At 46.1% G+C, this 25,171-nt stretch overlaps 1 protein-coding gene across 1 annotated transcript in view; it reads left to right on the plus strand.

Annotated features, from left to right (window-relative positions):
* ALS2 (alsin Rho guanine nucleotide exchange factor ALS2) overlaps positions 1-25,171 on the plus strand; it is a 99,411-nt gene that overhangs the window by 17,495 nt on the left and 56,745 nt on the right. Inside the window, exons 5-9 of the mRNA XM_060257038.1 lie at positions 20,370-20,724; positions 21,131-21,299; positions 21,664-21,760; positions 23,771-23,848; positions 24,923-25,105. Coding sequence (XP_060113021.1) covers positions 20,370-20,724; positions 21,131-21,299; positions 21,664-21,760; positions 23,771-23,848; positions 24,923-25,105 — 882 coding nt within the window. The remainder of the gene's footprint in view (positions 1-20,369; positions 20,725-21,130; positions 21,300-21,663; positions 21,761-23,770; positions 23,849-24,922; positions 25,106-25,171) is intronic.

Below are 25,171 nucleotides of genomic sequence, written 5' to 3' on the forward strand. Positions count from 1 at the left end.
CTCACGGTAAGTCCAATGGGCCGTTTGATTTATTCCTCTTCTATCCCACCCTCCCCACCAAAGCAGGCTCAGGGCAGCTTATGTATCCATAAAATGATACATAAATCAATTTAAAACAGAGACAGACGTAGTACATTAAAACATAGTACTTTTAAAGAGACTAATGCCTTCTCCAGGCTGGCTGACAAGCGGTGGGGGCTTTGAGAGCCACACAATATTGTGTGAAAGAGCCACATGTGGCTCCCAAGCCACAGTTTGACTACTGCTGGGTTAGTTGCTAGGAAGGGCTAGTTAGAGCCAAGATGCATAAGTAACTGGAGGATTATAGCCGAGATTGGATTAAAGCAATTGGTAAGATCCATGAACAGGGTTAACAAACAGATGTGAGAACTGGGTCTGAGTCCAGCTCTGGGTATAAACAAGAACTGGGAGACTTTAGCATGTGTAGATGCACACTTCTTCAATACATTGAAACAGATTTCGTCAAACGTTACATATAGATAGTGGGGAAGGTTAGTTGCCAGAAAGGGCTAATCAGAGTCAAGATAACTGAGCAATAAACACAGCTAAGATTGGAATAACGCATTTGGTAAGACCTGTTCGTAGTAGCAAATTGGCATACAGATAATGAAAGAGTTAATTGTTATGGTTGCAGACATCTTGTTCCACTGTATGTGAACAAGTGTGCTTGCACACAAAAGCTTATACCTTGAATAAAACTTTGTTGGTCTTAAAGGTGCCGCTGAACTCACACTTGATTCTTAGGAATGTAATTTTAAGCCAGTTCTTGGGAATGTAATTTTAGGGCCTCCCAAAAGCATAGCTTTTGAGCCCAGCTGTAATAAAATCTAATAAAAATAATAAAATAGCTTCTGTCTTGCTCTTAGGCTTATGATCTAAAGTTGTGTACACAGACGGGAACTGTGCCTTCCATTGAAAGTTTCTTTTTTTTTTCATGAGAAATTATTTTATTGCATAGAAATGGACATTTGTACATTAAGCAGTGGAGACGGTGCCAGCCATGGGATTTTGAAATCAGTATGGCTACAGTGTGGCCGGCTTTCTTTGACCATTCAGCCGTAGGGTGAAGATGGGCACTGCACAACGTTTCTTAACGGTGGGTGACCACCCCACCCCCCCCCCCACCCCCGTGGAAACCTGTTTTCATAGCTTGTCTTCGCTGGGTACACACAGACACATTTCTCTTTGAGTTTTGCCCCCTTGTGGTGACGGGCAAACAGTCCTAATCCCTTCCTCCCCACAAGTTTCTTTGAAGAGTTCATTGCAGCAGTTCTGGTTACCAAAAGCATTTTTTAAAAGAAATGAACAGTGCCTTTTCCTGACACCTTTTTGCTCGTTTTCGAATGCCCTGCCTTCTGAGACCAGTTTTCACATCCGCTTGCTCGCGAGTGAATCTTTGCCCACCTGCTGTAAAATGACAGCATGTTCCAGAGAGTTCAGCTCCAAGCTCCACATGGTTCACTTGAGGTCAGGACTGTTGACTTTGCTGTTGGCCTGCTTTGAACAGCTAATACAATCTAGCATACGTGCTTCTGCACTTGTACATTGCAGGGAAAGATCAGTAGCAATGGGGATAGTTGTCTTCTAGGGAAACCTTTCCTTCATACCTGATCTTCGGCTCTATGAACTGCTGATCAGCTTATGAGGAACCAGGTTTCTTGGAATATGTTACGAAAGCACTGCTTCAGGTGATGTGCTATTTATTTATTTATTTATTACTTTCTACTTGTTTTCTGCCCTCTCCACAAACGGACTCAGGGCGGCTAACAATCAGTTCAGTTCAGACATCTATGATTACAGTTTAAAAGCAATAAAGTACAATTAAAACGTTTTAAAACGTTTTATGGTGCTGTTCAGTACAATATAGGTGGGATCTTCCTTATCTAACAGTGATCCCATAATGATCGTGATTCCTCAGCAGCATAGGGTGCCAGTCCTCTCCCAGCTTAAGTGTCAAAGGCCTGCCGAAATAGTTCAGTTTTGCAGGCACTGCTTTATGTGATGGATGCAATCTATTTTCACCAAGGTGGCTAACGAGTGCAGCCCAGGGCCGGTGCTAGGATTTTTGGTGCCCTAGACGAGCTGCCCACTAGTGCCCCCCCCCCAGTTTTTGGGGGGTTTTTAAACCAGAATTGTAGGAGAAATGAAGAAACTTGAAACTATTTACATTTTTAATTTATAGGGTTTTTAATTTATTTTTTGTTTAAATTTGAGATTAGGCAATAAAAATTGTGAGAACACTGCTTGATCCTTTTAGCTGGAAGTGCCAGTGACAAGACCTTCACATGACCATTTCTACTGGGTCCTTTTAGTTGGAGGTGCCAGTGACAAGACCTTGTGCCTGTGAGAAAGATGCTCTACCACTGAACTATAGCTTCCACCCCATGGCTCTGTTAAAGTGGAGCAGAAAGGATGAGTGGCAGCATACAACTTCAACAGGAGCCAATTTTTAGAAACTGCAATTAGCTCTTCTTCAGCTTTTACAATGGGTTAATTTATCCCTGCCAGGCTCCAAGGAACGCACTGTGCAGGCGCCATCCACTTTTGCATTTCCGGGTCTGTAATAGACCTGGGGAACGAAAGACCAGTTGGGCAGCATCTTCACTCCATGGAGCCTTCTTTCCACTGGGGAAGACAGACACGTGTGTGGAGAGAGGCGGCCGCTTACTTGGTCTACTCCCATGCACCAGCCATGGTGCAGCCTCCTCGTTAACGTTCAATAAAAACAGAGTCTTCTTCTTTACTGTCAGAGTTGCTTTAAGGTTGGGATATCTGAGTGTATGTTATTTTGATGTTTGGTTGCTTTGTTATAAAGTGTGAAAGCAACAGAGCACACTAATAGCTTAATTTGGTCTTACCCCCTAGAACCTGTTTTAGTGCCAGGCCTGAACTCTGTGGATATGTGAAGTAATATTAAGTGCATTTCACTCAGCTCTTAACAGGAATCATTTCCTCTTAGCAAGTGAGCACTGATTTTGGTAGAGATATTTTTCCTGGTTTCACAGTTTGAACAGTTGCTAAAATTATGCAAAGGTATGCGATGAATCTTGTGTATGCCTGATATGTGATGTAATATTGTGTATTTGCCTCACCTCTAAGAGGACTATTCCTCTTAGCAAATGAGCACTAATTTTGGTATAGATTTCCACCTCCCTTGTTTCACATTTTAGAAAGTTGCTAAAATTATGCAAAAGTATGCGATTAATTTTGTGTGTGCTGAATACGTGCTTCGCCTCTGCCAGGAGATGGCAGATTGGTCTGTAAATCTAAGTTAAACATTAATCATTTTAGGTTTTCAAGCAGAATTTTCAGTCTGAGGGTCTGTTCTGGTGGATGGCTTATACCAGAGGGGGCCAAACTGTGACTTGGGAGTTCTTTCACACATATTGTGTGACTATTGGAGCCCCCACCACACTTCTGAGCCAAGCCAGGTAGCAGCTTGGAGAATGCATTTAAAGTTAAAGCTGATTTCTTTCCACCTCTCCCTCCCTCACTCCCTTCTCCCCATCTTCCTTCCTTCTCTCAAACATCTGATGTTTATTCTATGTGGCTCTTACGTTAAACAAGTTTGGCCACCCCTGGCTCATACCAAGACTTGACAGGTTTTCATTGGTTTTATGAGAAGCTCCAAAAATTTAGGAGCCAGACTCCCCCCTCCCCCATCCTTAAGGGGGCTTATATTTTAATGACCATACTTTCTAATTATTGCTGCCACAAAACCTAATTCTAAACTCTTTACCGGTTCCTGTCATTTTTTAAAAGCTGTAACAAAGGTGTTGTAACATATACATAAATATGGGGTAATCCTTGTTGTCATCACAGCCCAAAGCTAACCTCTGTCCCTCACCTAAATAACCTTTGTTCAGATGGATAGCCATGTTGGTCTGAAGCAACAGAACGAACTTTGAGTCCAGGGGCACCTTTAAAACCAACAAAGTTTAATTCTGGGTATAAGCTTTTGTGTGCATGCACGCTTCTTAAGGGTGCCATTGGACTAAAACTTCCTTCTAAATAAGCTTTGCACTTGAACATGTGAATTTGCCTTATGCTGAATCCGGCCATCTGGTCCATCAAGGTCAGTATTGTCTACTCAGACTGGCAGCAGCCCTCCAGTTTGTTAGGTAGAAGTCTTTTACTTCGCCTACTAATTGATCCTTTCAAACTTGTGATACCAGGGATTGAACCTGGGACCTTCTGCGTGCAAAGCAGATGCTCTGCTACTGATCCATGGCTTCTACTGAGAATCACCAAGAGGCTCTTAGAGCAAATGACTGAAAATACTAGGCACCCAATGAAGAAGAGAAGAGATTGGATGTATACCCTGCCCTTCGCTTGCCAAAGGAGTCTCAAAGCAGCTTATAATCTCCTTTCCCTTCCCCTCTGCACAACAGACACCCTGAGGTAGGTGGGGCTGAGAGAGCTCTCCCAGCACTGCTCTTGAGCAAAACAGCCCTGAGAGAACTTGTGGCTGACCCAAGGCCATTCTAGCAGCTGCAAGTGGAGGAGTGGGGAATCAAACCCAGTTCTCCCAAATAAGAGTCTGCGCACTTAACTACTACACCAAACTGGCTCTCCTAGGTACCCTTAGATTTGTTGATCCCAGGCTTACACCAGGGGAATATGTGTTGTAGTGCTTTCTGTATGCCTTTAATTTAAAAAAATAGGGATGCTGCAGGAAATCTGTAGGTATAACCAGGGCCTTTCCCCTGGGGGAATGCAGTGGAATGGAGTTCCAGAACCTCTTCATGGAAACAACATTCTCAAAAACCGTTCATGTGCTTCTCCTTCATTTCCTTGAGAGTTCCGGCACCTCTTTTCCCAGAAGAAAAGCCCCGGGTACAGTAGATTTAAGCACTTTGTAATCTTTACGGGATTCCTAATTGCCTATGGTTACAGTGTTGTGGTATAGGATGTCGGAGGGAACAGAGGGGATCTTATGCTTTCATGCATATCTGAAAAGGTATCCCGCTTTCATTGAGTGCGTCTGGTTGGTAGGGTAGAAAACGTTTGATCTTTTCTCCTTTCTGATTTAAACAAAAACCTTGGAATTCATTAGTCTCACAGCACTAAATCTGTGTAATTCTGCCTACTTTCCCGTCGCCCTGTTAGAAACCGCGTCAAGCCTGCTTTTCTCTAATGAGGAGAGAGCAGCCTCCTTACAATATCTATTTCTGTGATGTGCCGTGAAGGCCTCTGGCTGTGCCGAAATTAGGTTGACCCTCGTCCGTAATGATGTGTTCGAAACAGTTTTGCTGGGTGGAAAAACTATTACGGTTTAACCTGTCTTGTTTCTCAACCGCAAAGGGGCTTCTGCTGTGTGTTGCAATTTGCGTGTCATTAGAGGGGTTTTATTTCCCTTGCTGCAGTTGTACATGCAATCAAGCCACATGCACCATGCATGATGTTCAGGGTCGGGCGGTGCAGTTCAATCACCTGCAGGTCTTGTTTTGCACTTTGGCTTGCTATTGGGACTTCAAAGCCCAATGCATTTTGGCAATTTTTTCACATCAGTTAATAATATTGCCTATTCTTTACACAGCTTGCATCCCCGAAAGTATAGTACTGAGACACTGAATTTTATTCTTTTGGCACAGTACTATCTTTTCTATATTTAATTGGGCTGATCATCCTTACCTCCTTGGGATTTTTTCCCTGTATCCCCAATCCTGTAAATATATGAGAAGCATTTCTCAATGAAGCTCTTTCAGGAAAAGAAGTACCTTTCAGGATCTGGTGGGAAGGCCTTTCACGTTACATAGGACGTATGTGTACTGTACACATACGTCCTATGTAACGTGAAAGGCCTTCCCACCAGGTCCTTGGCTTGCTGATACCATCTAGCTATGGTTGAGTCCTGCTGTGGTTGAGGTGTATGGTCATGTGCTGGGCATAGGGATGCCAGCTTCCAGGTGGGACCTGGGAATTGCCTGTAATTACAGATAATCTCTAGACTTCAGGCATCAGTTCCCCTGGAGAAAATGGATGCTTTGAGGAGTGAATTGTATGGCATAGTACCCCTCCCTATGCTATACCACCAAATCTCCCAACAGTTTGCCAACCTGGAGTGTTGTGCAACCCACTCCCCATGGCCAGCATGTAGGAGTCAGTAGGCCAGCTAGGCAGCTGCCTAGAGCAGCACCTGGCCTTCAGCACCAAGCACCCTCTCTGTCCACATGTCAGGCTGCTTTCACCTGCCAGGGGTGGGGGAGGAAGGTCGCACCACGGGTGGTGGTGGGGGTTCTTACCTGGGGTGGCAGAACTCCTAGCACCAGGCCTGTAGCCTCCCCCCCATCAGTGGCTAGGAGGAACCCCACAACCTTAACTAGGGACTGCTTTACAGAAACCCCAATGAAGAGTCCTGAGGGACTGCTAGGTGTGCGGTTATGAAACTTTTGGAGAGTGTGTGCTCTTGAAGAATAATTGTTGCTCGTTGCTTGCTTTCTCCAAGATAAGTACAAGGAAATAGTCTTTCTGTAATACCCTCCACCTGGAATGTTGTTGGGAAATTGCCTCTGTTTCCTAGAAACATGAGGTTTATAACATCACTTGACTAGTAATACTAGATGTTAATGTCAACATGCACATGATTTCTCCCTCAGTCGAGGTAAGCAAGCTCGACATGTGGGGATAAGGAAATATGAACTTTGCTGTGAGGCACCACTTTGGGGGGAGGAGAGAGAGGGAGACCCTTGGGGTTCATTGTTTTATTTTTTATTTTAGCTGGGAATATTTTAAGTATTATCTTAAGCTGCCTTGAACCATGAGGAAAGGTGGGATGTAAATGTTTTAATAAATTAAAAATTAGAATCCTTGGAGATTATAAGAAATACTTCGATATTAGTTTAATTCAGGGATGGTTGTAATCTTGGGGGGGGGGGGTTGCAGAAACAATGTGCAGGATGCATTTTTCTAATTCCCTTTGAATCTTGCTTGAAAACCTGAAAATGTTGACTGTGTGTCTGTCACGGCATCAGTCTTTCATTTTTGTGTGTCTCAAGTGAGCTAATAAATACAGTGCCTGGCTCACTAATAAAAAAGATATGTCAATTTGCTTGAAAACTAAACTTTTAAAGAATAAGTGGGTTGAAGTGTAAATAAACAGGTACTGTAGTGTAGAATCAAAACTTGGAACCTTCCTTTTATTTGTATTGTTGTATATTATGATGGATACACTGTGTTTTGGGTCCCCACTGAAAAAGAAGGAAGACTGCAGATTTATACCCTGCCCTTCTCTCTAAATCAATTACAATCTCCTTTACTTCCTCCCCCACTACAGACACCCTGTGAGGTGGGTGGGGCTGAGAGAGCTCTCCCAGAAGCTGCCCTTTCAAGGACAACTCCTACAAGAGCTATGGCTGACCCAAGGCCATTCCAGCAGCTGCAAGTGGAGGAGTGGGGAATCAAACTTGGTTCTCCCAGATAAGAGTCCACACACATAACCACTACACCAAACTGAAGAATATGGTACTGACAGTTCTGATGACTTGAAGATGGTAGATTGAAGATAATCTTTCTTAATAACAGGGAAACTCATAGGGAGGGGAAATTTCCTTTTCCTCCTCACCCCATTGCTTTTTGGCTTGTCTCCTCTCTACTCTTTGCTGCTTTAACTCACCTCTCTCAGCCTGCTTGGGTTTTCATCTCTCTGTATGGCTGGCAGTTCCAGAATCTACTGCTTCTGGCTACATTTTTGTATGCTGTTTTGTGTTGCTATGGCAACCAATAATGCTGCTGGGACTCCACATTTTTAGGGATATATCCCCTCCCCCGATATCAAAGATATTACTGCCAACCTGGGAATTCTTCTAGATTTGCAGGATCCTGTTTCTCAACCATGACTGGCCTACTGTCTGCATTTGCATATCCACAGAAGGCCAGATCTTGGAATGACTTCAAGATGTGGTGGGGGAAAGTGGCTACGTGGTGGGGGAAAGTGGCTATGTGGTGGAGGAAAGTGGCAAGTTATGGTGACTACGTAGAGTTTTCAAGGCAAGAGACATTCAGAGGTGGCTTGCCACTGCCTGCCTCCACTAAGACATCTGTGGAGGCAGATGTCCACTAAGACTAAGACATCTTCTGAATTAATACGGTTAATAGGGGCTGCCTCTGAGAATTTTTTTTTAATTGTACAGATTTTCTCCTGCTCAAAGGGGCTTATGGAGCAAAATACACAAACAATACACATGTAGACAAAACATACATAAGCTAAAAGGCTTCAGTGCAAATTTAAACCAAGTGGAGGGGCCATGGCTCAATGACAGAGCCTCTGCTTGGCATGCAGAAGTTCCCAGGTTCAGTCCCTGGAATCTCCAGTTAAAAGGAAGGTGATGGGAAAGACCTCAGCCCGAAACCCTGGAAAGCTGCTGCCGGTCAAAGTAGACAATATGGGCTTTGATAGACCAAGGATCTGATTCAGTATAAGGCAGCTTCATGTGACGAGCTGCCTGTGGCTGCTTCTGATAGCCTGACTCATGCAGGGTCACAAGCAGCAAGCGCTTTGGCCCTTGTGGAGTCTCTGGCTCCAGAAAGCTGCCAAAAGAGGAAGGGCAGATGCTGAGCTCAGATCTTCCTCAGCTGACTCAGGTGTTCCAAGTTAAGCCTTCCCATTGTCAGCAGCAGTCGGCGGTATCCAGGTTAGCAAGACCCACAGCACTCAAACTGCAGGGTGCGCCCTTCATTGGCACGGAAGTTATAAACAAACAGTCAAGTGCCAGTGCTTTGATTTCTGGGCAGATATTTACCCAAGAGTCAGTTTTGTGTGTAACTCCAAAGTGAGGTTTGCCCACGCTTGGGTGGAATGCTAGTGGTAGCACCAGCTACTTATAGCAGCAGAAGTGTTGCATTGGGAGAAGTCGGGTATGTGGGTTTTGTTTAATTTAAATCAGGGGTCCTCATCCTTGTCGAGCTGGTGGGCAGATTTGGAATTCTGAGCACAAAATGGATGCCGCAGAATGCAGAGCCAGCCACAAAATCGGTGCTGCAGCTTACTTTGAGTTCCAAAGTGACTTGGGGAGTGGTGTCGGATGCTGCCAATGCAGTGTTTTTTTTTTAAAAAAATCTGCAAAGCCAATCAGAAGCCTTGTTGGACAAAAGCCCCACCTGGCCACACCTACTTTCTTCAAGCACTCTGTGGGTGTCAGGAAAGACATCAGGGGACTCCCATAGGTACCACCAGCAGTCATTTAGTAGAAAAAGAGGTGCTGGAGCTCATTAGCACAACTCATTTGCATATGCCACACACCCCTGACATCACCAGAAGGTGGACTAAATTATATCAGCTCAGCATCTTCCTTAAAATGTTTCTCCCCCCCCCCATTTAAATTTTATTGATATTTGTATTGCATACAGCAGTATTTCAGAACATGGTGGGTAAAACAGCAATTGTTTACATATACAAGGAATTACTCAGAAAATTAATATAACTATATTACAGGTAGATCGCGGAGGGGTCAGAGGTAGATCACCAGCCCCACTTGGTCGCATGGTTTGCTGGACAGGTGTTTGGGGTTTTTTTATGATTGTTTGGTGTGGTGGTATTTGATTATTGGTGCCAGTATGATGAATTCTTATTTTTACTTTTAGAACTGCATGTGTGGTTTTGACATCATCCAGAGGTCTTCAGTTCCTGTTGATCTTTAATACTTTGGGACAGTGACAGATTCAGCCAGTGTTAACTTAGCACCCCAGCCACCCCAGTATAACGAAGATGAGTGTTCCAAAGAAGAGCAAAACCTATCACTTTCATGATGAATGGGAAATGGACTACTTCTTCATCATGGTGAAAGACAAGTATTGTTGTCTACTTTGTAACGCCGCTGTATCCTTGCCCAAAAAAAAGGGTGATCTGGAGCGTCATTATAAGGCTCTGCATAGCAATAAGTTTGATGCTGATTTTCCAGCCAAAAGTGAAATTCGTAAACTGAAGCTCAAAGAATTTAAATCTAAATTGGCTGCACAGCAGCAGTTGATGGCGAAGCCAAGGTCACATTCGGTCAGTGCAGCCATGGCATCCTTCAAGGTCAGCAACCTGATCGCAAAGAAATGCAAATCTTTCAATGAAGGAGAATTTGTAAAAGATTGTTTTCTTGAAGCAGCAAACAATCTTTTTGAAGGATTTAAGAATAAGAAAGAGATTATAGCTGCTGTTCAAGATGTACAATTGTCAAGAAACACCGTCGTGCTGCGAATAGAAAAGATGTGTGGAGACACAAATGAACAATTGTTGGAGGATGTTTGTGTTGCTTTCTCTAACTGGATGAATCTACAGACATAAGAGACATAGCCCAGTTACTAGTCTTTATCCAGGTGGTTTTTGAAGACTTTAGTGTTAAAGAAGAACTACTTGGAATGATTTCTTTAAGAGGGAGAACTACCGGTCAGGAAATATTCAGCTCTTTCCATTCTTTTGTGACAAAGTGTAATCTTCCATTGCATAAACTTGTTTCTATCACTACTGATGGAGCAAGAGCAATGACAGGTGAGGTTAATGATTTCATAGGCCTCTGTAGACAGCTTGATGACTTTCCAGATTTCCTTTCCTACCACTGCATCATTCACCAGCAAGTTTTGGCAAGCAAGATACTCAATACAAAGACTGCCATGGACATCACTTTCAAAATTGTAAATTCAGTTAGTGGAAGATCACTTCAAAGACGGCTTTTCAATCTTACTCTTGATGAAGGGGAGGTGGAAGTCATTTTGCACACAGATGTAAGGTGGCTAAGTAGGCACAAATTTCTGCAAAGATTTTGTGATTTACTGAATGAAATAAGAAGGTTTTTGAAGGAGGGGAGAGATGACAAAGCAGAGTTGGAAGATGAGGAGTGGTTATGTGATCTGGCATTTCTCGCTGACTATACAAGCAAACTAAGAGATATGAACATTGAACTACAAGGTAAAAACAAATGCATTGGCGAGATGATGAATACAGTTTCATCCTACAAGAGCAAATCTGAGCTAATGATGACTGACCTTGCAAACAACACTTTTGATCATTTTCCTAATACGCAGGACCATCTGGGACAATATCCAAATTTTGTTTTTCAGAATGAGACGTATGTGACAGAAATCTGCTCTGTTATCCAGGAATTCAAAAAAAGATTCTGTGTCTTCCAAAGAATTAAAAAAGTTGTAGAGTACTTGTCATACCCATTCAAAGCAAATATGGACATTAAGGAAACTGCAGCTGCTATCAGTAAAAATTACTCATTGAACAAGGTATCTCTTGAAAATGAAATAGTAACCCTTAAAATGACATTTTTTTCAAGACCCATGCTGAGCGAGAATCGTTTTGGAAGCTAGTGCCTAGAGACAAATTTCCCAACTTGAGAAGATGCAGTGAAGCTGTACACTCCTGTTTCGGTTCAACTTATTTGTGAGAATCTGTGTTTTCCCATCTGAAAATGACAAAGAGTGCACAGCATTCCAACATGACGGATGAATATCTCCAGGATTCCCTGAGACTGGCCCTCACGCAATATTCACCCAACTTCAAAAAGCTGGTGGATGAAATGCAGGCTCAGACGTCTCACTAATTAGGAAGAGCGAAGTTTTAAAGATTGTGCAAGATCAGCCTGGATCAATACTTTACCTACATTTAACACAAATTACTCAATAAATGTTAAAGAAAGTTATTAAGACAGTCAAAGAAAGTTATAACAATAAAAATTTAAGAAAAACTGTTCACAGTTCTTTCTGGATCTTCGTCTCTCTGTTTTGTTGTTGCTTATTTTGCTTACCAGTAAATGACAGAAGGTGCATTGTAAAGTGTGTGTGGGGGGGGGGGCGCGGTGGAACCCAACTTTGGTGGGTTAAAAACTAAGTTGAAACTTAATTTTCATGGTGGTAGATCACCAGCACTTTTGTCTGGAAAAAATAGATCACAACCTGTTCGAAGTTGGACATGCCTCCTATATTACATAAGCTAAAATTCAGTAGCAGGTGTTATTTAAATAAGCAAAAATGGATTATAAAAGCAAAAAACTTAGAAATAGGTCAGAGAACAATACATTGCATTACTCAGTAGAATCTCCTGTTGGGTTAAAAATATAACAACTGGCTACCACTTAAAATGCTTCTTGAATTAGAATTGTCATAATAAAAACCTTACTCACATACTTTTTAAATTACTTTCTCCTGTGTAACCACAGTGGCATGATGAAGATTTCCATTGGTCTGCTTTATATGTTTTGGTTATATTCCCATTATTTTGTAGGGGGAAATATTAGAAAGTTTGTCAAATCTGAGAGTTTAGCAAAAAATCTCACGAGTGGTTTGAACAAAGGAGCCCAGAAGCCAGTAAGGAAGAAAGAGCACAATCAAATGTAGAGGTTTCGGAGCTCTGCTCCTGTGAGCTCCTCCCCAAAATGAGGCCTGGGCACCATGTTGGAGAATCATAGAATCATAGAGTTGGAAGGGACCTCCAGGGTCATCTAGTCCAACCCCCTGCACAATGCAGGAAACCCACAAATACCTACCCCAAATTCACAGGATCTTCATCGCTGTCAGATGTCCATCTAGCCTCTGTTTAAAAACCTCCAAGGAAGGAGAGCCAACCACCTCCCAAGGAAGTCTGTTCCACTGAGGAATCGCACTAACGGTCAGGAAGTTCTTCCTAATGTTGAGCCGGAAACTCTTTTGATTTAATTTCAACCCATTGATTCTGGTCCTACCTTCTGGGGCCACAGAAAACAATTCCACACCATCCTGTATATGACAGCCCTTCAAGTACTTGAAGATGGTGATCATATCTGATCCTTTTGCTTAAATGAAGCTGTCTTACACTTTTGCTCTTCCACTTGTGAGTCTGGTTACGGTATTTGTGGGCAGCTTTTTATCAGAACAACATGCATACATTAACAGAGGGCAAGCAATTTAACTGCATAACTAATCCTCCGCTCTGACCTGGAAGTGTTATGGACAGTACACACCTGCATCTTGGTATTATTTTAGACAGATGGGTGTTGGGGAATTTTCTTTTTATATAATTCATAAGTATTTTCTCTTACCACTGTTCCCCCAAACAACCTGATGCTCTCAGGATCTAATACATGAGATCCAGAAAACTTTTTCAAAACAGATAAGCTTTATTGTACTTCAGTTTTCTCTCAGGACAGCACGCTTAAGCTATATATAGAAAAAGCAAAACAGATAGCAAACTCATATTATACCCTCAGTTAAAACACTTAATACGTTCTTATTCACTTAAACTCCAGTTTTAGTAATTAGGCTTACAGACTCTATTTCTCAGTAGCAAATCTCATACAATTTTATACCTGCTAAAGTCTAAGTTTGCTTAATCATAACAGCTATGATCTTCTTCGTGGTCTCTGTGCAGTCCCACACATGGGTCTTGCCGCAGGCAATGAATCCATTCCTCGGAGTTCCAATAGCTCGCCTATAGCGCTTTTGGCGCGCTCCCCTCCCGCCCTGGGGAGCAGGCAGCGACAGCGCATGCCTGGAGCGGGGGGGGAGCGCCCATTCCACTCAGTTTCTTCCTTTCCGCCGCCCGGACAACACCTTCCTCGCTGCGCTCTTCCTTAGCTCGTCTTCTCCTCAGCTCATCTCCTTTTTGGACTTCACTCTCCGCTTTATCTGGTATCGTTTCTCTTTCCCCTTTTTTCGTCCTGAAAAAAAGAAAAAAAAAAAAATATACTCCGTTTCTGCGCTTTTCTTTTCCTTTTCCAACCGTTCCCTCCCTCCCTCCCCCCCCCACCGTCCGGGGCGTATGGAAGGGAAGGTTACCTTTAAAAAGTGTAGGCACTGTGGGGCTAAAATCCCCACCACAGACGGCCACAGTCACTGCCTTTTCTGCCTCGGGGAAGGCCATCGAGTCGACGCTTGCCCGCATTGTGCGAACTTCGGCAAGCAGGCACGCAAAAACCGCGCTGCACGACTACAGGCTTTCCTCTTAGAACGCTCCTTGCGGGCTATGCCCACCTCCGACTCGCCGCCTCCCCCACCTCGAGCGGGAGATTCGGCTTCCCCGGCCGCGCCTCAGTCTCAAAAGACGCACAAGTCCGGGAAACGACCTTCGAAGCACGCCGAAACCGGCCACAAATCTTCGAAAAAGCTGCGTCATTCCGAATCGGAGTCGGCGCCTAAGAAGCCTCGACACTCGGATTCGGCGCCGAAGAAACCTCACCATTCCGAATCGGCTCGCCATTCCGAATCGGCGGACTCGGCGCCCATTAAGCCCCATAACACCATGGCCTCGACTGCTCCATCCACTTCGACTCAACCACTTCTGCCGTCCGAATTGTCGACCCCGGTTGACGTCATCACCGACATGCCTCGGCTTACACCCCACACCTCCACGGCCGTGGAGGTGATTCCGATTCGATCTCGATCACCTTCAGTACATAGCGTGGTTCCTTCTGAGATCCTCGAACCCGACCGCACCACCGACCCGACACAGACCTATCTACGCCCATCTTTGCGTCCTGACTCCTTCCACGACGTTGCACTCTCTCCGCTGTACCGTGAATCGGCAACTCAAGTCTCCTCCCATCGGATTCGAATCCGATCACGCTCTCCGCGCAGCCGCCACGACTCCGGTTCCTCTGTCTACTTTGAACAGCAAGACTACTACTCCAGAAGGCGATATGAATACTCTCCCCTCTCCAGATCGCCCTCACCTCGACAAGGTCGGTCTCGTCACCATTCCGGTTCGCACTCCGATTGGGACGTCCATCACAGATATCAGGACTCCGGCTCTTACTACCATCGTGATCCCGCTACTCCACGGATCCGTTATGGCGGTTCGCCTCGGCCTCGTTACGCACGCCCAACCCGACGCGAGGACTCACCTCAACTCCACTTCGACCGCCCTTCTCGACTTCGTGACCCTCGAAGCCATTTCGAGTACTCACCCAGGCTCCTTAACCGCCTTCTATCATCTGAGCAAGAGGCTGGCTCCTCGCGTCAACAACGGGAGCACCCTCGGTACCGAGACGTGGCCAAACCCCGCACCGCTTCTGCCACTGTATCCGTGGCCCCGGATTCTCGACTTCGGTCTCCTCCCAAGACCTCGGAGCCTGCAGCTCCCATCTCGGAACCGATCGTTCATCCACCCTCTCCCTCCACGGCGGGATCTTCCTCGGGTAGGGAGTCACCAGCCTCTTCGGATTCGGAAGACCACTCTCCATCTATCCCTTCCGACCCCGCACAACAGCTCCGGCTCTCTCCGTCGGATGCATCCAAGGCGTACCTCAACCTAATTACTTCGATGGCGGAGGCACTGAAAATACCTCTCCAGGCGGACTCCCCCAAAGTGTCGGACATGGTACATGACTTGGTGCAGTCGGACTTTCCACCCGGTTCCTTGCTTCCGATGTTACCGGTGCACTTGGAGGGTCTTCAGGAGACTTGGGACAAACCTGCCTCCGTACCCCCCACTTCAAAGAGGCTGGACTCCCTCTATCGAGTCCATGCCCCCGACGCTAAGTTCCTCGCCTCACATCCGGCTCCGAACTCTATTATTGTTCATTCTGCCATGAAGACCAAACCCTCCAGACATCCCACGCCTCCAGATCGTGAAGGGAGGAAATTAGACACCCTGGCACGGAAAATCTTCACACTTGCTTCCACCAACTCGAAGCTTAACAATTATCTAGCTTATTTCGCCGCTTATACTTTTAATCTGGCGAACCAATTCACACCACTGATACCTTCGCTTCCTGATTCCTCTCAGAGAACAGCATCAGCCCTGGTTTCTGAGCTCTCCAGGGTCTCCAAACAACAGATTAATTCAATTCGCCATGCGGTCTCCTGTTCCTCCCGCGTCTTCGCTTCCTCAGTTGCCTTGCGTCGTCATGCTTGGCTAAGATCCACAAATCTTCAACCCGACATCAAGCAGAAGATAGAGGATCTTCCCTTCGACGGCCTGGGCCTCTTTCATGCTTCCACTGATGAGGTCTTGTCTTCCGTTGACGATGGTCGTAAAAGGGCCAAGCGCCTGGGAGTATCTCAACCACCTACGCAACCCTTCACTCGCAAACAACCTTGGAAACCATCTTTCCAAAGACGCCAGCGTTCTCCTAAGCAGGCCGAATATTGGAAGAGAAGACCTGCGCAACAAAAGCCTTCTTTCCAGCAAAGGCAGCGCTCTCAGCAGTCTAAAAAATCGTCCCCCCCTACCAAGCAGTCTCTTTGACTTCCCCATACAGTCACCTTACCACACACGTCTCTCCCCTTTCTACAAGACTTGGAGTTCAATTACAACCGACTCCTGGGTACTCACCATCGTACGCCTGGGGTACGCAATAGAGTTCGCTTCGCTACCTCGCCACCACTACTTTGTCGCTACCCCCCCATCCCATCACCTCCATCAGGAGATTCTGGACTTGCTCCAGAAAAAAGCCATAGAACCTGTTCCCCCCCAACATCGGGGAACAGGGTTCTACTCAAGATACTTCCTGGTCCCCAAGAGGGATGGAGGCAAGCGTCCTATTCTAGATCTTCGGAAGCTGAACAAATTCATCGAGTACAGGAAATTCAGAATGATCTCGCTGCAGTCCATCTTGCCCCTCATTCCAAAGAATTCCTGGATGGCTTCCCTAGATCTTCAGGACGCTTACTTCCATGTGACTATCCGACCTCAGCATCGCAGATATCTCCGGTTTGCGATGGGCCAACATCATTTTCAGTACGTCTCCCTACCATTCGGCCTTTCCACAGCACCCAGGGTGTTTACAAAGTGCATGGCGGTGGTGGCAGCTGCTCTTCGACTCCGCAACATCACAGTCTTCCCTTACATAGACGATTGGCTCCTCATTGCACCAACTCCAAATCAGCTCGAGGCCAATCTCCACGCAGCCCTTCTCCTCCTGGCGTCTCTAGGCCTGAGGGTGAATGTCACCAAATCTCACTTCACCCCCACTCAACATCTCAACTTCATAGGGGCCCATCTCCGCACCTCTATACACCGTGCCTTCCTCCCAGAAGACCGTGCTATGACAATCATCAGCCTTGCCAGGCTGGTCCAGCTACATCCCATCCAATCGGCCCTAACTATTCAACGCCTTCTGGGTCTGATGGCCGCTACTACAGCAGTTCTCCTCTTCGCCAGACTACGAATGAGACCACTTCAGCTCTGGTTCGTACGTGCCTACCGTCCTCATGTGCAACCTCAGAGCACCCTGCTCACCGTCCCCGAGAGAGTCCTTCCTTCTCTCACCTGGTGGACTATCCTCGAGAACCTCCTCGAGGGCATGCCGTTCCTACCAACTACTCCAACGGCTACCGTGACAACAGACGCCTCCATGTGGGGATGGGGAGCCCACTTAGAAGGCAAGACTGTCAGAGGTCTCTGGACTCCTCAGGAGAGGACCCTCCACATAAACTGCTTAGAACTAATTGCGGTACACAGAGCCCTCCAATCCTTCCTCCCTCTCATCGGGGGTCGCCATATCCAGATCTCCACCGACAATATGGCAACAGTCTTCTATGTGAACAAGCAGGGAGGCACCAGATCTCTTCGACTGTGCCGCATAGCCATACTGCTCTGGGAGTGGTGTATCAAACACACCATCCACTTGACCGCCATCCACCTCCCAGGTGTGGAGAATGTGCTGGCCGACTCACTAAGCAGGCTACGCATAGACGACCACGAATGGTCCATCAATCTGACATACCTTCGTCGGATCTTCACCTGCTTCGGTACTCCCAAGGTGGACGTCTTTGCCTCCAGGGACAATGCCAAATGTCGTCGCTTCTACTGCAGGAAGGGCAACGATGCCTTCCTACATCTCTGGAGGGGTCCCCTCCACTACATTTTTCCGCCAACCCCCCTACTGACACGAGTTTTGACAAAGGTCGCACGGGATGGCACGGACTGCATCCTTATCGCACCGTGGTGGCCACGGCAACCATGGTTCACCAGACTACTGCAAATGTCACAACACACTTACCGCGCCTCCCGGTCGTGGGAGACCTCCTATCGCAGGCGAACGGCCAGGTACTTCATCACAACCCTCGGGTTCTGGCCCTCACTGCTTGGAGAATACACTCCCCTGCTTCTCCACAGAAGTGACCAATATCCTTCTCAACGCAAGGAAGCTTTCCACCAGACTTTCGTACCAACGCAAATGGAAGCGCTTTTGTTCCTTCGTTGCACCCTATCACCTAACGCCTGAAGTAACACCTCTAAACCTGATCCTAGATTATCTCTTATCCCTGCAGAAATCAGGCCTCTGCTACTCTTCACTTAAAGTACACCTCTCCGCCATCTCTGCATTCCATGACACTATCGATGGCAGGACGGTCTTCTCTCACCCCTTATCTAAATCCTTCCTTAAGGGAATGCTGCACCTGCATCCACCTGTTAAACCGTTCGTCCCAACGTGGAGTTTATCCCTTGTTCTTTCCTGTCTCATGAAGGCACCCTTTGAACCCATGGCGACAATACAGCTCAATCTTCTTTCCTGGAAGACAGCATTGCTAATAGCCCTTACCTCTGGTAAGCGGGCAAGTGACTTATGTGCCTTCCGATTTGACCCTCCCTACACCATCTTTCATAGGGACAAGGTTGTCTTACGACCAGATCCTACATTCCTCCCTAAAGTTGTCTCCAAGTTTCATCTATCTACTTCCACTTCGCTACCAACGTTTTTCCCCAACCCATCCGACCAGGGACAGCGATCGCTGCATTCACTGGACGTCAGAAGGGCGTTAGCCTTCTATCTGGATCGCACACAACCTTTCCGTAAGGACCCTAACCTGTTTGTGGCCTACGGCAAACCACGCAAAGGACACAAAATCTCTACCCAGAGACTTTCTAAATGGGTAGTTAGTGCCATCAGGTTGTGTTACGAACTGGCTAAACAGCCTCCTCCCGAAGGCCTTAAGGCCCACTCTACTAGAGCGGTCTCGACGTCTTCGGCCTTTCTACAGGGCGTCTCTCTAGAGGACATCTGTGCGGCTGCATCGTGGTCCTCTCCTTCCACGTTCGTCTCCCATTATGCTTTGGACGTTCGTGCGAGACGGGACGCCTCCTTCGGCCAAGCAGTCCTCCGATCCATCTTCCACTGAAGTATGGTGAGTGTTTTTGGCTTCTGCTTCTAGGTCTTCGACTATGATCTGTTTTCTTATGTGACTAACTATCTTCTTTTACCAGCACCCTCCTCCAGGTTACTCAGCTGGCTAGTCACCCATGTGTGGGACTGCACAGAGACCACGAAGAAGATAAACAGGTTGCTTACCTGTAACTGATGATCTTCGAGTGGTCATCTGTGCAGTCACACACGCCCACCCAGCCTTCCCCGCTGCTGGCTGCCTGTGATGGTTATCTAACTCTGTACTGTGTTTATGTCAGCGGCGGCTGGAAGAAACTGAGTGGAATGGGCGCTCCCCCCCCGCTCCAGGCATGCGCTGTCGCTGCCTGCTCCCCAGGGCGGGAGGGGAGCGCGCCAAAAGCGCTATAGGCGAGCTATTGGAACTCCGAGGAATGGATTCATTGCCTGCGGCAAGACCCATGTGTGTGACTGCACAGATGACCACTCGAAGATCATCAGTTACAGGTAAGCAACCTGTTTATTCTGTCAGCCCAATCTTTGTTAGAGATCTCTAACCAAGCTTGTGGCTTAACCTACCCAGAGGTGCATCTTAACCTTCTGATCCAGGCCAGCCAGCCTATGGGAAATTTCTGAAGCTTATATAGATTCTAGCCTGAGAACTTATTACTTATTTCTGATGGATATCTCGCTTTCCAGGTCACTCTGACACTTTTCTCACCAGCTGCAAACACAGATGGTCACCCATACTGGCTACTGTCCATCTGTCTTTAGATCTCACGCTAGGCACATCTCCATCTAACAAACATCTACCCTGTCAAAGTAATTTTTTTTTCCACTCTAAATTCTCCTGAAATGAACTCTCTCTCTCTCTCTCTCTCTGACCTATATTTTAAATCTTCAAGCTTATAGGTATCAAATAAGTTATCAAGTGCTTCTAACAATGTAAAATGACATAGACCCTTCATAGGTGGCTTTCATAATGGAACCAGCTCTGATATTTCCCGCAAAAATGAGTGGCTGTGTTAGTCTGTTTGTAGCAGTAGAAAAGAGTAAGAATCCAGTAGCAACTTAAAGACTGGCAAAATTTGTGGCAGCAAGTCACTGCTCACTTCAGGAGAAAAGAGCCAAGAGTCCAGTAGCACCTTAAAGACTAACAAAACGTGTGGCAGGGGGTGGATGAGCTTTCGTGAGTCACCGCTCACTTTTTTGGTATTGTTTTGATGGTATCGTAAAATCAAGCAGTGGTGAAAGTCACCTGATCTTGTGTTTCAAACTCCCTGCTTGCAGGTTGCCCAGTCCAAGAGACTTCTTGAGTTTCTTTTACTGTATTTCTAGCAATCTCAAGAAGAGGATCTCGTCGCTTGCTTACCTGGCCCGACTGGTCCTGGTACATCTGCCCTTAACAGCCTGGTTGTCTCTTGTGCATCAGCAGTTGGTGTGAGAGTAGCTGCTACCTATGAAGCCTTGTCTCTGAAGAAGGTAATTAACTTCTATGGCGCGACTCCGGGTGACGCAGCATCTCCATCTAGCAGCGGTTCTCCGGGCCCAGACGGGCTGAAGGAGAGCCGAGAGGAGCAGGTGAAGCTGGAGTCGATGCACGGCAAGAAAAGCTCCAGCCTGGTGGACATTCGGGAAGAGGAGTCCGAAGGAATCTGTCGAAGACTTTCCTTACCTGGCTTGCTTTCCCAAGGTAAGGTGTTTGGAGATGGCTCTTTGGACAGGTGTATGTTTGGTCGTGGTAGAAAGTGCTGTCAAATTATAGCCAACTTCTGGCAACCCCATCAGGGTTTCATGTTTGGTGGGGCCCACAGCAGGATTTGTAAGCGTTGTAAGCAGCCTTGAGTTCCACAAGCTATACCACCACCCCCCTTTCCTCTGCTGTGTTAGGAAAGGGGAAAGGAGAAAGTGAAAAGACCAGCAGCAATGCTACTGCTTGTTCAGAGTAGCGGTGAGCAAAGGGGACAGACTGGGGGCCCTCCAAGCCTTTGGCCACAGACAGTAAATTTAATTGTATCGTATTTGGCTGTAGAAATCATTTGCTTTCTTTGTTTGTGTGCTCTAAGAGGTTTTTTTCCCCTTGTTTCCTTTTGTAAAAGTTTCTCCAAGGCTCTTGAGGAAAGTAGGGCGGGCTAAAATGAGGACGGTGGCACTCACACCAACCTACAGTGGTGAAGCGGACGCACTGCTCCCATCCTTACGAACTGAGGTGTGGAGCTGGGGAAAGGGAAAAGCTGGACAGCTAGGACATGGTGATGTATTACCAAGGTGAAGACAGCAGTTCCATACCAAGTTTTTTTCCCTACCCAACCGTCTTCAGCGTTACTTACAGAGCCGTGGCTGGCTGGTTAACTTTTGTTGTGGAGATGTTAGCTAAAATCCACTGGTGGGAAGCAGTAAGTTCATTTACAGAATTTTTACCATTCCGTTCATAGCTTCAGTCACTATGTTAGGCCCATCTGTAATGGGGGGAAAACCCACAAAAGAACAACTTGGTGTCAACACTGTTGTGACGTTCTCCTCTGTGTCCCTAATGATATTTTAGAGCAGTTAAAATCTGTATTTCGCTATGCAACACTGTGTGCTTCACGTTTGTGTTGAGGAACCTGATTTCACTTTATTGGGTTCGCAGGCTCCAACCGTTATGTGTGAAAAGTCTTGATGGTAAGGAAGTAATTCATCTGTCTGCTGGTGGACATCATTCCATGGCGCTCACTGCCAAGTCACAGGTATGCAGATAAAATAGTGCTCTCCGCTCATGTTTCCAGAGCGTTGCCCGATCTTCTTTGACATGACCTCTGACAGGATTTGTCATGTTGAAAGCAAGTTCCCAAGCAACAGGTTTAACAGCTTTTGGCACAAATGGATACATCTTTGCAAAAAGTATAATGATTGCATTTGGTTTTAAACTAAAGAATGCACATCTATGCGATCATTTTCACTTAAAATGTCGAAAGTGTGCTGCTGCTTTTAAAGCAGGGAGTGGTGAATATGATGGCTTGTGGGCAAGACCTGGACAGTTTCCAGGTATGGAAAGTGGTAAGGGTTAAAGGAAGTGCTGAATGTGCAAGGAGGATAATGAGAAGCCCATAATTCCCAAGATTCCCCATGTCACTCATTCATTCATGAGATTTTTATCCTGCCTTCCTTCACAAGCGGGCTCAGGGCGGGGTACAGTGCACCAAAAAGCACATTAAAACTGTTAATATAATTTTAAGTTAAAATCTAATTAAGTTAGAGCCAGTTTGGTGTAGTGGTTAAGTGCGTGGGCTCTTATCTGGGAGAACCAGGTTTGATTCCCCACTCCTTTGCTTGCATCTGCTGGAATGGCCTTATGTCAGCCATAGATCTCACAGAGTTGTCCTTGAAAGGGCAGCTTCTATGAGTTCTCTCAGCCCCACCCACCTTACAGGGTGTCTGTTGCGGGGGAGAAAGGCAAAGGAGATTGTGAGCTGCTCTGAGACTGATTCAGAGAGAAGGGCGGGGTATAAATCTACAGTCTTCTAAAAACCACTCAACCTACATGATGGTGATATGGTAGTGCCTAAACCTTAGAACCAGGTTTGATTCCCCACTCCTCCACTTGCACCTGCTAGCATGGCCTTGGGTCAGCCATAGCTCTGGCATAGGTTGTCCTTGAATAGGCAGCTGCTGTGAGAGCCCTCTCCAGCCTCACCCACCTTACAGGGTGTCTTTTGTGGGGGAGGGAAGGTAAAAGAATTGTGAGTCGCTCTGAGACTCTTTGGAGTGGAGGGCGGGATATAAATCCAATATCATCATCTTCTAAATAAGGCTATAACTGAGTGTAACTCAGGAGGGCAATCGAGGTAATAATTAGGTCCAGCTCCCAGCCTATAATACAAATTAGTATAGCAAACAGCGTAGGCTGGTTGAGGGGGGGCTGATTAGAGCAGGGGAAGCCAGATATAGTGAGGCTGGCACATTGACCAAAATGTAGGAAGGAATTGGGGGAGGGGGAGAAACACAACAAAGATGTACAGACCCAAGAAACGGGGGGGGGGGGGGGGGGAAGGTGCGGGTGGGTGTGCTCAAGATGCTGACCAATGCTCTTAAAAATTAGAAGTCCCAGGAGGCCTTCCAAGAAGTCCTTCTGAGGCTCTAGTGGAAGGGACATATGAAGCTGCCTTATACTGAATCAGGCCCTGGGTCCATCAAAGTCAGTATTGTCTACTCAGACTGGCAGCAGCCCTCCAGGGTCTCAGGCTGAGATTTTTCACACCTATTTGCCTGAGCCCTTTTTAGTTGGAGATGCCGGGGATTGAACCTGGGACCTTCTGCTTACCAAGCAGATGCTCTACCACTGAGCCACCGGGAAGGGCAGTCTGTGCATTTTGTACTTGGCGCTGCAGAGCATATAAGTGAAATGACTTTGAGCTCAGAGGTGGCAAACTGAGCTTCAGAAAGTGGTCATCGCTGAAGAAGTGTCTGTAAAACCTAGAAAAAATATGAGTAGCAGTTGAATGGCATTGATTGGCAGCAGGGCTTTTTTTATAGCAGGATCTCCCTTGCATATTACACCATGCACCCCTGATGTAGCTAATCCTCCAAGAGCTCACAGGGCTTTTAGTGCAGGGCCTACTGTAATCTCCAGAAGAATTGGCTACATCAAGGGGGTGTGACCTAGTATGCAAAGGAGTTCCTGCTACAAAAGAGCCCTGATTGACAGGCTATATAAAGTAGCTGTTCTTTTCCGCCTTCTTCCCATGTTTTTGACACAGGTTTATTCATGGGGCAGCAATACTTTTGGACAGCTTTGTCACTTAAACTCTCCAACCACAGTCCCTCGTCTTGCAAAGGTACTTGTTACGATGTAATTTTTCTGTTTGCTAATGATATTTAGCTAAATTTGAAAGCTTGAGTCATCTTTGCCTTTTTAAAAATTAACATGCATTTCTTCTTTGCATCATAGATGTTGCCAAATAAGCATAAAGGGTTACAATAGTGTATATAGGGTGCATTAATTCAAATGGTCAGTTTTATTTAAGCAGCCTGTATGGAAGATTGTGGCCTAAAAACATTTCCAGATTCCTGAATGACAAGTGAGATGATATTTCTGCAGTCCTCAGGGTTTCCTACTGCTTGCAGAAATCTCCCACCTAACAGAACATGGCCTTGTTTTGCAGATTTTTCAGTCTGCATGGTAGGGCAGTTATTCAGAATTACATACAGGCCTCAAATTCAACAGGAGCTCACAGGAGCACAGCTCCTGAACCTTGCTGAGGGTTCCCCCTCTTCCTCCCCACCTACCTCGTCCATTGAGTAATAGGTGCAGCTGCATAACAATCCCTGGATTTAGAGAGCGGGCAGCCAGCCAACCACCAGGGGTTTTGCCACACCCCCAGCAGCACTCATTAACCCCTGGAGAAGCCCACACCACCCTTTCTTCACTTCTTATGTGCTTTTGGGTGGCAGGTGGCTTGCTGGCCTTTTGACTGGAGGGGGGGACGGCCCAGGAGAGCTCCAGGCGAGGGAGACCAGCCAGACCAACCAGGCCTCGCTTGCCCAGGGCTCTCCTTTCTTGCATCAGGCTGCTTTTGTCTAGGGGGGAATATGCTAAATGAGCTCCACCACCTATTTTTCTACAAAGTGACCCCTGGTTACATATATTATATGTTGACAGCTGAATCTTATACAATTGATGGTGATATACTAATTTTTTTAAAATATAAAGCAGGCTTTTTGCCTTGATTAAACACAAACCTTGATTTCGGTTTCCAAGGTGCAACAATATAAATCTGTTTCGGACTAAATCTTCTTTAAGCCCTTTCTTTATATGGTCAAATAAGCTCCTTTATCTTTCTAGTAGGGTCTTATTCTTATTTGTTTCTCCTATTCTGTGATTAATTTGTCTCTGTGTGTGCGGCTTCCAGGTAAATAGTGACAAAAACGTCTGGCATACAGTAGCAGGTCCAGATTATTCCCTGTTTCTGGTAGATGGAGAAGATTTCCAGCCTTTATTATATTATAGTGGTCAAGGAGAAAGGAAGGAAGGTGATGTGTCATTTGAGAATGGCTGCTCAAAGAGTCCAACACTATTGCTCTCCTGTAGTAAGGTACGGAATATTTTTCTATTTGGTAGCAGTTGAAAATTTAGTGGTCTAGTAATCGTGTTTGGAAAT

Source organism: Heteronotia binoei, chromosome 16 (assembly GCF_032191835.1).
Source record: "Heteronotia binoei isolate CCM8104 ecotype False Entrance Well chromosome 16, APGP_CSIRO_Hbin_v1, whole genome shotgun sequence".
Classification (NCBI taxonomy): domain Eukaryota; kingdom Metazoa; phylum Chordata; class Lepidosauria; order Squamata; family Gekkonidae; genus Heteronotia; species Heteronotia binoei.